Below are 13,060 nucleotides of genomic sequence, written 5' to 3' on the forward strand. Positions count from 1 at the left end.
TGCATATGTATTTAAGTGTATACACTTGGATACAATTGGAAGTTACTTGACCAACTGTATATACATATGTATAAAACTGGGAGATATTTGACCAAACGTTTCTCTGACCTCGACTTACTCTGGTACTATCACTGAACAACTCCAGACCCAGATAAAATCCACCACACCCAATCCCAGTAGTGTCAAATGCAGCCAGGCTAATTCTCTGCACAGCTGTCAGATACCAAAAGGATTTAACAGTCAGTTCACCAAAACCATACAAAGCTATTCACTAAATACGCCAATGCTTGGACTAACATCAGAGAAATTATATCATGCATATTAGGCTTGGTCATGTACATTTCCAGGTGAAATGGAAAAACTGAATTTAAGATGCTTCCAATCAAAAAGTTTAAGAAGTCACTCCCATTTTTTTGGTATGTGTGTGTAGGCCTGGACCAGGGGCAGTGGGCTGTGTGCAACCAAGCCTGGTGAGCATTGCTGTGGCTGCTACTTTTGTGCAACAAGAGGGAACAGTGCAGTGCAGAGCGTTTTCTGAGAAAGGCCAAGGGGTCCGGAGTGTAAAAGGACACCTCGGGGCTGGGGCATGGCAGGGGAGGTTCCGGGGTCGCTGAGCGCTTGCAGTCAAGGGGGCTTCCGGGCCGCTGAGAGAGAACGAGCCTTGGGAGCTTGATAGTTCTGCTTACAGTTTAGAGGCTGTAAAACAAATGCCACTGAACACCATTTCACTCTTTAGAACCTTTGCAGTCTTTCTTTTTCTATGCACAAAGCCATCTAATCGGTTTTTTTTTTTTCTGCTTTTGTCAACCGTCACTGCAGTTGCCCACTTACCCCCAGCAAAAACACACTCCAAAAGGGGGAGTGGCTCGTTATTAAAGGATCTTACCGATTAAGCTGTAGGCTTTGGGAATCACAGAAACAGTTCGTATCACAATGTACCAATTGTTAATGGAATTTAGCTTCCTTCACTTATTAAATACAATCATCACATTTGCAAATGCCCCACTCCCATCTACAACACTAGGAATAAATGCTGTGTCACTGAGAAGAAAAGCAAAAGACTTTTCTGAAACCAAAAGGAAACTGTCAAAGAATGCCAGTAACCTGTCATCGGGCTACTCTGTGCCCTCCTCTGGCAGCCAGAAATGAGTCTCCCTAAACCCATGTGTTGCGCTGCCGCTTGGCAGCTTCCGTCTGATGGGAAGCCCCTTCACCGACACAGCTCGCCAAGGAAAAGCTGTACCCGCGTTTCCACCTCTATGGCCTGGGGCTACTTCTCACCATGTCCAAGTGAGCACCGGGACCTTCAGGGTGTCCGCTGCCTGGGGCCGGACTGGCCCTGCCCTCCGGGGTCTTCCGTTCGCTGTTGCGCTTCAGGCCGCTGGCGTCGCCCCGGCCTCTGGACTCCCTGCGCCGTTGCTGCCGACTCCACAGGTATATGGCACCCGCGCCTAGCAGCAGGGGTGCCCCGACCGCCAGAGCCAGCTGCCATCGCGGCAGCCCCCCCGTGCCCGGGCCCGCAGTCCCGCCGCCGCCCACCCCACTCCCGGAGCTTGGTGCAGCTGCTGCGACCACCGCCGCCTCCACAGGCTTAGAGGCGGCCATAACGAGTGTCCTCCGCCACCGCCTCCCTGCCTGTCGCGAGCGCCACAATCACCAAGCAGCGTGCGAAGGAAGACCCAGGGAGGGAAGGCAGGCAATGAGCGAGCGAGCACGCTAGGCAGAGAGAGCGGACGACAGAAAAGGGCCAGAGGTCACCGGAAGCCCAGGGCATGCCGGGCCAGACCTGGCCGTCCTTCTCCTCCAGTCTCAACCGTAGAGGGAGAGGAGGGGCGGAAATCACTTCCGGGTTAAGGGAAAGTGTGGGTGTGAGTGGAAGTCCTCGGAAATCCTTTTTCTTTCTTTTCGCCCCGCTGCTTTTCGAGAGATTGACTTCTGGAGTCCCGCGGTAGCTGGTGTTGTCCCCTTTACTTTCAGGAGAGAAGCGCAGATGGCCCTCTTGCCTACTGAAGCCGAGGAGGGCCGCCTATACAGCTGGCTAGCAGCGCTCAAGAGATCAGAGCAGAGGAAAAAGCAGCGCCGTAGCACTGGAATGGGCGGGAGTGGCAGACGAGTTGTGAAGGCTATTGGCTGGCAAGGATGGTGGGCGGGGCGTAGAGCTAGCTACCCAGTTTACTGGTTGATTTCGGATCCAGTTTTCCCGTTATAGCCACGTTGGCACCTCTTGAACCTCTGTGGCCGTTAGCTCGGTTTTCTGCCCGCGTGCACGGAAAACCAACAGATGGAAGGACTTTTAAAGATGTGTGAGGAAAGAGCTCCCTGCTGAAGAAGCCTGCTGCATCACTGAACTTCTTATCACTAACACAGCCAGATTTTAGTTTGGACGAATTTGAGGTTATAGGGGAGGTTAGCGATGGCAGAAGACTAGGTGGAAATGGCACTTCTAGGTTGGCTGCAGTCGAAACGGTTTGAGCGTGGTCGCTGTGGCTTGTCGTCGGCACCAAATTACGAAAGCGATGACTTCTACGTTGTTAGGGGTTTCTTAAACTGAGTTGGCAGAAATGCGAAGCGTCAGGGTTCCCGCCGGCTTCCAGCCTTTCTTGACGTATTTGTATCTTGAACTGATTTCTACGTGACACACCAGCCCACATCTCGCTCAGGTCCGCACACCCCCCCCCCGGGTTATTTTGCAATAGCTGTCTCAGCCCTCTTCTCTCATTCCCAGGTCGTAATTTCAATTCATAAACTTTCGTTTCTGTAATAGCTTTATCAACTCTTTTTCCGATGCTCTGCCCCAGATCTCTTAAAACATGAAATTACCTTGCAAGGCATTGTTTGGAATTCACGGTATTTTCATGAAGAAAAGACAACTATTAATAGAAAAAGTCCAGAACGATGGCGCTCCATATCTGGTATACTGGTTTGCAGAAGCCTTACATTAAAATTTCGTAAATGATTGTTTTGCTTTCAAGTGCAACAACATCACAGTAGAGCTACAAAAAGATTTAAAGGAGATATTTTATCAAGTGGCACCAAAATGGACTGATTAAAATAGAATGGCCTGATTTGAAAGAATTTCAGGATCACCGGTTTCTCCTGCTTCATGTAAGTTCCTATTAGTAAATTGCCTTCGGGCAACAGGGTTTCTTAGCAACAGACTAAAAAAATGGGCTAAAAATAGGAATGGAATTGAGTTGATGATTGCAGGCAATCGGCTTCTCTCCCCTCCTGATCCCCCAATCCCCAAAGGCAAATTTTCCTCCCCTTAATATAAGCTCTGCCTTGCCTTTTTCAGAACAGAAGTTAGGATTTTTTGTATTCTGAAATTTCAGTTTTTCTGTGGCCTGTTGGAGGATTGTAGAATGCTAACAATTACAAACTTGATAGGAACTAAAACATATTTAAAGTTTTTTTTTTTGAAAAACCTTTTTCTTACTTATTGGAGTAAGCAATACACTGTTATGGTTAAACTCCAAAAGTTACAGAGTTCACTGTGAAAAGTCTTCCTTCAATCCCTGTCCCCAGCTGCACAGTTCCCCTCTCCAAAGGGAATCGGTGTTATTTTCTTGAAACATTTTTTAGATTAATATTTATCTGAAGGCCTCATTTTGTTTGGCTTTATTTTTAAGGTTGGCATTAGTAAACGAATCTGTTCTGGTTACTTTTATACTTAGATAAACATCTCATTTCCATTCCCTAGCCTATGCTGCTCTCTTCTTTTCTCCTCCATTTCCTAATTGATGGTAGTGTAGAGCCACGTTGAGAGTGTCGCTTACTGGCTTTGGGACCTTACTGATCTGCTGCATGTTTTTCTAATCTGTGAAATGGTGAAAACATCTACCTCTCAGGCTATAGTAAAGATTTACTTAGATAATATTTAAAGTTCTTTTGATGTTTGTTACAAAGTAATAGATATTTGATGCTTAGTTCTCAGTTTTTCTAAATTTTAAAGTCAAGAAGTCATGTACTGCATTTCATTTCTAAAAAATTGAAGTTGTGTATATGTGAACACAGACATTATCATTTTCTTGGTAGATTAGTGGAACTCAACTGAAGAAGCTTTCTTCACCTTTGATCTGTGTCTTAGGAGGCAGTTGAATGAGATAGTCTAATGGACTAGGTTGTGGAAGACCTGAGTTATTTTATTTTTATTTTTATTTTTTTTGAGATGGAGTTTCTTGTTGCCCAGGTTGTAGTGCAGTGGCACCATCCTGGCTCACTGCAGCCTCCACCTCCAGGCTTCAAGCAGTTCTCCTGCCTCAGCCTCCGAGTAGCTGGGATTACAGGCCACTACCATGCCGGGCTAATTTTTTGTGTACTGGCCAAGCTGGTCTCGAACTCCTGAACTCAGGTGATCTACCCACCTCAGCCTCCCAAAGTGCTGGGATTACAGGCATAAGCCACCATGCCCTGCTGACCTGAATTCATATTCTAGATTTTAATACCACTGAGTTGTGTGTGTGACCCTGGGCAACTCTGCTTTCTTTATAATGTGAGGAGGGGTGGATTAGATTATTTTTAAGGCTCCTTATTGTTTTAAAATGATGTAATTCTGCCCCTTCAATTGTCATTGCTACATGAAAAGCCTTTCAGATTGCTAGAGTTGGTAAATAGCTGGTTGACTGGCGTCCAAGCCTTCCAGCCAGTGCACAAACCTGCTTATATTAAGCACGTACATATAGAACAGCTCTATTCTCTTTCAGCTGTCTGATGTTTTCATTCAGTTTTTCCTTACTGAAAAATTACTGAAAAGAATTGTCTACATCTGTTACTTATTTGGCACCCATTTCATCCAAAATCTGTTGTAATCTAGTTTACAACTTTATAATTAGTCTGAAAGTGCTTCAGAAGTCATAAAATTCATTTTTTTTTTTTTTTTTTGTGGGGGAGAGGTTGGCTGTCACTCACTTTTACTTGATACCATTGATTATTCTCTCCTTGAAATGTTTTTTCCCTTGGCTTTCAGGAGAATAGATTCTTGTGGTTCTTCTACACTCTGACCAAACTCTAGATCAGTGCTGTCCATCACAGCTTTCTATGATGTTGGAAATGTTTTATATTTATGATGTCCAATATGGTAGCCACTAGCCACATGTGGCTATTGAGCACTTGAAATGTAGTGTGACAAGGACTACAGTTTTCATTATTTAATTGACTTAAGTAGTATCATGTGGCTAAAGACTACCATATTGGACAGCACAGCTCTAGATATTCCTCAAGTGAGGAATTTATTAGAATATGTCTTCTTCTTTATCTTCAATCTCTCCATTAGTAACCAAAGTAAATCTCATTGCTTCAGGTACCATTTCTGTGCAGATAATCACAGTCTATATATCTTTTGGCATAGCTTCTCTTTTTACCTCTAGCCCTATGTTTCCTACTAATTACTCAGCAGTTTTTCTTGGATTCCTGACTTTTGTCAAAAATACAACTCATCATCTTCCCCCACTCATTCTTTCTCTGTGTTATCCTTTTTTCTTTTTTTTTTTCCAAGACAGAGTTTTGCTCTGTCGCCCAGGCTAGAGTACAGTGGCGTGATCTCGGCTCACTGCAACCTCTGCCTCCTGGGTGCAAGCAATTCTCCTGTCTCAGCCTCCTGAGTAGCTGGGACTACTGGTGCCCGCCACCAGGCCCGGCTAATTTTTTGTATTTTTAGTAGAGATGGGGTTTCACCGTGTTAGCCAGGATGGTCTTGATCTCCTGACCTGGTGATCCGGCCACCTTGGCCTCTCAAAGTGCTGGGATTACAGGCATGAGCCACTGTGCCCAGCCTGTGTTATCCATTTTTTCTAATAATACCACTATTACCTGAGCAGTTACTCATATTTGAAACCATAGACCTTTTTAGATGTCTCTCTTTTTCAACCTTACCTACCCAAGCACAAATGATTATGTTGTTGTATTTATATACACACCTAAACACAAAATCAGCTGTTAAGTCTTCAACAAATTCAACTTTGTTGTAGTATCTTTCTTATAGTTTTCTTTTCACATCTTCAGACACTTCTTAGTTCATGTAAGTGAAAACTCCTAAGAGTATGTATAACACATAACAGATGCTCTATAAATAGTTTCTTCCCATCTTACTCAGTTCAGGCTGCTATAACAAAAATACCATACAGCTACTTAGCTAATAAACTATAGAAATTTATTTCTCACAATTCCTGAGGATGGGAGTTAGAGATCAGTGTATCAGCATGGTCAAGTTCTGTAAGAGCCCTCTTCTGGGTTGAGGACTGCAAATTTGGTTTGTGTCCTCAAATAGTGGAAAGGGGCAAGAAAATTCTCTGGAGTCTCTTTTATAGGGGCACTCAGGCATTCATCCCATTTTTAAGGGCTCCATCCTCATAATCTAATCACTTCCCAAAGGCCTCAACACCTAATACTATCACATTCCCTTCTTTTTTCTCTTTTATTCATTTCGTTCATCTTCCCTAAAGCCTATATTTGCTTGCTTCCCAGATAACTTCTCTGCCTCTAGTTCCTCTCTTCTATGTGTTACCCTGCACCTTGATATCATATTGTTCTTCCTATAGCATAACTGTAATTTCACTCTTGAGCACAAAGACTTTTAAATCCTCTTCACTTTCACTATAAGGTTCGATGTTTCTGCCCACCCATGCCTCCCTTCATACACCTCTTCTCTTTCCTTGGTCTAAGATATTAGCACCTAGCACTATTAGAAATTACCTATGTGGGCTGAGTACAGTGGCTTGTGCCTGTAATCCCAGCACTTTGGAAGGCTGAGGTGGGCAGATCACCTGAGGTCAAGAGTTCAAGATCAGGCTGACCAACATGGTGAAACCCTGTCTCTACTAAAAACACAAAAATTGTCTGGGCGCGGTGGCTCAAGCCTGTAATCCCAGCACTTTGGGAGGCCGAGACGGGCGGATCACGAGGTCAGGAGATCGAGACCATCCTGGCTAACACGGTGAAACCCCGTCTCTACTAAAAAATACAAAAAAAAAACTAGCCGGGCGAGGTGGCGGGCGCCTGTAGTCCCAGCTACTCAGGAGGCTGAGGCAGGAGAATGGTGTGAACCCGGGAGGCGGAGCTTGCAGTGAGCTGAGATCCAGTCACTGCACTCCAGCCGGGGCAACAGAGCGAGACTCCATCTCAAAAAAAAAAAAAAAAAAACACAAAAATTAGCCAGGCGTGGTGGCACACGCCTGTAATCCCAGCTACTCGGGAGACTGCAGGAGAATCGCTTAAACCAAGGAGGCAGAGGTTGCAGTGAGCTGAGATCTCCCCACTTCATTCCAGCCTGCCAATAGAGTGAGACTCCGTCTAAAAAAAACCTCTCATTTTGTACAGCCAGAGCCCAGAACATAGGTGGTGTGATGGGTAATTTCATGTGTCAATTTGACTGGGCCATGGGATACCCAGATACCTGTTTAAACATTATAAATGTGTCTGTGGTGGGGCTTTTGATTCCTTGATTTTTATTTTTTTTATTTTTATTTTTTGAAACGGAGTCTTGCTCTTGTCGCCCAGGCTGGAGTGCAATGGCATGATCTCAGCTCACTGCAACCTCCCCATCCCGGGTTCAAGCAATTCTCCAGCCTCAGCCTCCCAAGTAGGTGGAATTACAGGCGCCCGCCACCACGCCTGGCTAATTTTTGTATTTTTAGTGGAGATGGGGTTTCGTCATGTTGGCCATGCTGGTCTTGAACTCCTGACCTCGTGATCCGCCTGCCTCGGCCTCCCAAAGTGCTGGGATTACAGGCATGAGCCACTGCATCTGGCTGATTTTTATTTTTAGTGTATGAAGGGGTGGCCTGCCCCTCCACAACTGTGGGTGTTTCTCGTTAGGTGGAACGAGAGACTTGAGAAAAGCAATGAGACACAGAGACAAAGTATAGAGAAAGAAAAAGTGAGCTCAGGGGACCCACACTCAGCATACAGAGGACCCCCGCCTGCCCGGTCTCTGAGTTCCCTCAGTATTTATTGATCATTATCTTTACCATCTTAGAAAAGGGAAGTGGCAGGATAATAGGATTATAGTAGGGAGAAGGTCAACAGTAAGACATATGGATAAAGATCTCTGTGACATGAATAAGTTTAAGGAAAAGTGCTGTGCCTTGATATGCATATGCAAACATCTCCATAAACCTTTTTAGTGCATAAAGAGCAGCATTCCCGCTAGCATGTCCCACCTTCAGCCCTAAGGCATTTTCTCCCATCTCAGTAAATAGAACATACAATTGGGTATTTACACCGAGATGTTCCATTGCCCAGGGGCGGACAGGAGACAGATGCTTTTCTCTATCTCAACTGCCAAGAGGCCTTCTTTCCTCGTATACTAGTCCTCCTCAGCACAGACCCTTCACGGGTGTCAGGCAGGGGTCGAGTAGGTCTTTCCCTTCCCACAAGGCCATATTTCAGACTATCACATGGGGAGAAACCTTGGACAATACCTAGCTTTCCTAGGCAGAGATCCCTGCGACCTTCCACAGTGTATGTGCCCCTGGGTACTTGAGATTAAGAGAATGGTGATGACTTTTAACCAGCAGGCTGCCTTCAGGCACTTGTTTAACAAAGCACACCCTGCACAGCCCCAAATCCGTTAAACCTTGAGTCACCTCAGCACATGTCTCTTGCAAGGACAGGGTTGGGGGTAAAGTCACAGATTAACAGCATCTCAAATACAGAACAAAATGGAGTCTCTTATGTCTACTTCTTTCTATATAGACACAGTAACAGTCTAATCTCTCTTTCTTTTCCCCACAGTGTATCTATTATAGGTTTTTGCTTCAAAAAACATAGATATAACAGGTTATTTTAGACTGATAACCAGTTAACTTTGATTATTTACATGTACACACAAACTACTACACTTTAACTCCACTTCCTTTTCTCAATATTTTGTGCTTTCAGTTTCACAATTTACGTATTTTTATATTGCATATCCATCAACAAGTTGCTGTAATTATTATTTTTAATACTTCTTTTTGCCCTACTAAAGATATGTGATTTACACATCCCCTTACGGTATTTAAATGCTACCATTACAGTATCAGAGTATTATAAATTAAATTTGGCTATGTACATATTTTTACCAGTGAGTTTTATACTTTCAGATGTTTTTGTGTTTCTCATTAGTGTCCTTTCAGCTTGAAGAACACCCCTTAGCATTTCTTGTAAGACAGGTCTGGTGGTGATGAACTCCCTCAGATTTTGTGTGACTGGGAAAGTCTTTATCTCATGTTCAATTCTGAATGACAGTTTTGCTGAGCACAGTATGCTTGATTGACAGTCTTTTTTTCCTTTAGCACTTTGACTATATCATACCACTCTTTCCCGGCCTGTAAGGTTTCTGCTGAGAAATCTGCTGCTAGGCATATTGGAACTGCCTTATATGTTACTTGCTTCTTTTGTCTTGCTGCTTTTAGGATCCTGTCTTTGTCTTAGATCTTTAGAGTTTGATTGTAATATGTCTTGTGGTAGTCTTGTTTGGACCGAATCTGATTGCAAATCTTTGACCTTCCTGTACTTAGCCATTTATATCTTTCTCCAGGTTTGGGAAGTTTTCTGCTATTACTTCTTTAAATAAGCCTTTTACACCCTTATCTTTCTCTACTCCCTCTTGAATGCTGATAACTTGCATATTTGCTCTTTTGATACTATCCCATAAACCCTATAAAGTTTCTTTGTTCCTTCCCACTCTTTTTCTTTCTTCTCCTCTGTATATTTTCATATAACCTGTCTTCAAGTTTACAGATTCTTTCTTCTGATTGATCAATCCTTGATGCTCTCTATTACATTTTTTCATTCATTGTATTTTTCAGCTTCAAAATTGGTCTGATTTTATTATTTCATTTTATCTGTTAAATTTCTCATCTGACCCTTTATTGTTTTCCTAATTTTATTGAATTGTTTCTCTGTATTTTCTGAAGTTCTTTAAGCTTCTTTAAAACAGCTGTTTTGAATTCCTTGGCAGATAGTTGATATATCTTTGTGTCTTTAGGGTCTGTCACTGGCATCTTATTTTGTCTGTTTAGTGATGTCATGATTCCCTGATTGTTCTTGATCCCTATGGTCATGTGTCAATGTGTGTGCATTGAAGAAGCAGTTACTTATTCCAGCCTTCACAGTCTGGCTTTGTCTGGGAACATCCTCTAACAGTAAGCCTGTCCAGATATTCTAGGCAGGTCATTTGGTGTGGTCCCTGAGCATGTGACCACTGCATCCCTTGTAGCTCTAGGGAGTGCTATGTACTCCCTACGGTGACCAGCACAGTGCCAGGCTGAAACCCCATTAGCCACTGAAGCTGACTTAGCACTGGGATGGAATCCTGTGGCTGCTGAGGATGGTGCAGCACTTGGGTGCACCCAAAACCCACAGCTGCTGAGGCTAGTGCAGCACTGGGGTACATCTGAAGCTTGCAGCTGCTGAGGCCTACCTGTTGCTGTGGATTATTTGGAACCCAAACCACTGTAGTTGGCTGATGGTGATGTGGGCTGGAACTCAAGTTTGTCTCCCAGGGGCTATAGTTTCCCATCTGCTGCTGGGATGGGTCTAGAGTCTCAGTCTGCAGTTACTGGCTTGAAGTCATGGGGCATGGGGGGTCTACCCAGTGCTGAGTTTTACTGTGACAGGCCTGGTATTGGGGTCCAAGGCAGTGTCTTACATTTACTTTCCTCTCTTCCTCCCAAGCAGACAATATCTTTTTCCAGGCTGTGCTGCCTGGTCTTGGGGGAAGGGTGACATGGGTAATGTAAAACTGTTCTTCCTACCCACTTAAATGTGTCTTTTCTTATTATTATGCTATAACCACGTGCTATAATCTCTCACCTGGTTTCCTTAGCTCTTGTGAAGGTATTTTGTGCATGGATAGTTGTTCAAATTCATGTTTCTCTGGGGGAAAATGGTTGTAAAGTAAAGCAAGGTACTTCAAACTCTTCCAACCTGTACCCATCACCCAGTTCCAAAGCTAATTCCATACGTTCAGGTATTTTTCTGTCACATTAGCACCCCCCTCCTAGTACCAAAATCTATATTAGGGTTCTTCAGAGAAACATGACTAATTATAGACAAATAAGATAGGTAGATAGGTAGATAGATAGATAGATAGATAGATAGATAGATAGATAGATAGCTACAGAGGTAAGCTATGTACACATATATTTATGCAAATATATTTATTAAATATATACAAATATATATTTAGGCCGGGTGTGGTGCTTGCTCTACATCATCTTGCTCTACTTTCCTGTGTGAGAGTGTTTTGGTTGAGATTGATATTTTAATTGGCACAGTGAGTAAAGCAAATTGCCCTCAATGTGGCTGGCCCTCATTCAATCAGTCGAGGTACCAAATAGAACAAAAACTTGACCCTCCCGTGGGAACTCCTCCTGCCTAAGTTCCTTGAGCTGGGGTATTCGTCTTTTCTTGCCTTTGGACTTGAAGTGAAATATCAGCTCTTCTTAGGTGTAGAGCCTAGTGACTTTCAGACTGAAAATACACTATCAGTTCTCCTGGGTCTCCAGCTTGCTTACTATAGGTCATGGGACTTCTTAGCCTCCAAAATTGTGTAAATAAATAAATAAATAAATAAATAGGCCAGGCGCGGTGGCTCACGCCTGTAATCCCAGCACTTGGGGTGGCTCAGGTGGGTGGATCATGAGGTCAGGAGTTCGAGGCCAGTCTGGCCAAGACAGTGAAACCCTTTGTCTACTAAAAATACAAAAATTAGCTGGGCATGGTTGTGGGCATCTGCAGTCCTACACATATATATATCCCACACACACACATATCTAGATATTTGTGTGTGTGTGTATATATATATCTGTGTGTGTGTGTATATATGTATGTGTATATATATTTTGTGTGTGTGTGTGTGTGTGTGTGTGTATCTCTTGTAGCCCAGGCCAGAGTGCAGTGCCGTGGTCTCGGCTCACTGCAACCTCCGCCTCCTGGGTTCCAGCAATTCTGCCTTAGCCTCCCGAGTATCTGGGATTGCAGGTACCTGCCACTGTGCCCAGCTAATTTTTGTATTTTTAGTAGAGACGGGGTTTCACTATGTTGGTCAGGCTGGTGTCGAACTCCTGACCTCAGGCGATATACCCACCTCAGCCTCCCAAAGTGCTAGGATTACAGGCATGAGCCACCACACCCGGCCTAAATATATATTTGTATATATTTAATAAATATATTTGCATAAATATATGTGTACATAGCTTACCTCTGTAGCTAGCTAGCTAGCTAGCTAGCTATCTATCTATCTATCTACCTATCTTATTTGTCTATAATTAGTCATGTTTCTCTGAAAAACCCTAATATAGATTTTGGTACTAGGAGGGGGGTGCTAATGTGACAGAAAAATACCTGAACGTATGGAATTAGCTTTGGAACTGGGTGATGGGTACAGGTTGGAAGAGTTTGAAGTACCTGCTCGAAAAAGCCAACGTTGCTGTGAAGGAGGTGTTGGTAGAAATATGGATGTTAAAAGCAATGTTGGTGAGGGTTCAGAAAGTAAAGAGGAGAGCTAGAAACAAAGTTTCCATTTTTTTAGAGAATACATAAATACATGAACAGAATATTCATTCAAATGTGGATGTTAAGGGCCATTTTGGTGAGATCTCAGATAGAAACAAAGAACAAACAATTGGAAACTGGAAGGTGATCTCTATTATAAAGTAGCAAAGAATGTGGCTGAATTGCGTTCTAGTGTTGTGCAAAGTAGAACTTGCAAGTGGTGAAATTGGATATGTAGCAGAGGAGATATCTAGGTTAAGTATCAGAGGTACACCTTGGGTCCTCCTTACTGCTTATAGTAAAATGCAAGAGGGGAGAGGTGAATTGAAGAAGGAATGGTTAAGGAAAAAAGAGCCAGAACATGGAGATTGGGTACAACTTATGGACTTAATCAGCCATCTCATCAGAAGCCAAGAATAGAGATGGGATTTTACCAGCAGAAACGCTGCCAGCTGAGACTAAGGAGACAGAAAAAATGAGACAGGATGAAGGAAAGCCATCAGATTTTCTGGATGGGACCATCCATTTTACTGGATGGGACCATAGAGCTATTTGGCTCTGAAAATACTTTATGCTTCAAGAA

General features: G+C 43.5%; 2 protein-coding genes across 3 annotated transcripts in view; one reads left to right on the forward strand and one right to left on the reverse strand.

Moving 5' to 3' along the window:
- The window catches only part of TOMM70 (translocase of outer mitochondrial membrane 70), a 39,759-nt gene extending 37,706 nt beyond the window's left edge, over nucleotides 1-2,053 (reverse strand). The window contains exon 1 of the mRNA XM_010368841.2: nucleotides 1,282-2,053. Coding sequence (XP_010367143.1) covers nucleotides 1,282-1,605 — 324 coding nt within the window. The 5' untranslated portion in view covers nucleotides 1,606-2,053. The remainder of the gene's footprint in view (nucleotides 1-1,281) is intronic.
- A 149-nt stretch (nucleotides 2,054-2,202) lies between these two features.
- The window catches only part of LNP1 (leukemia NUP98 fusion partner 1), a 59,305-nt gene continuing 48,447 nt past the window's right edge, over nucleotides 2,203-13,060 (forward strand). Inside the window, exon 1 of one of the 2 annotated variants that reach the window (XM_010368842.2) lies at nucleotides 2,203-3,105. The gene's annotated coding sequence lies outside the window, so the exon portion shown is untranslated. The remainder of the gene's footprint in view (nucleotides 3,106-13,060) is intronic. The other variant, XM_030940097.1, reaches the window with a different exon arrangement.

The sequence above is a fragment of the Rhinopithecus roxellana genome, chromosome 1, assembly GCF_007565055.1.
Source record: "Rhinopithecus roxellana isolate Shanxi Qingling chromosome 1, ASM756505v1, whole genome shotgun sequence".
NCBI classification, from domain to species: domain Eukaryota; kingdom Metazoa; phylum Chordata; class Mammalia; order Primates; family Cercopithecidae; genus Rhinopithecus; species Rhinopithecus roxellana.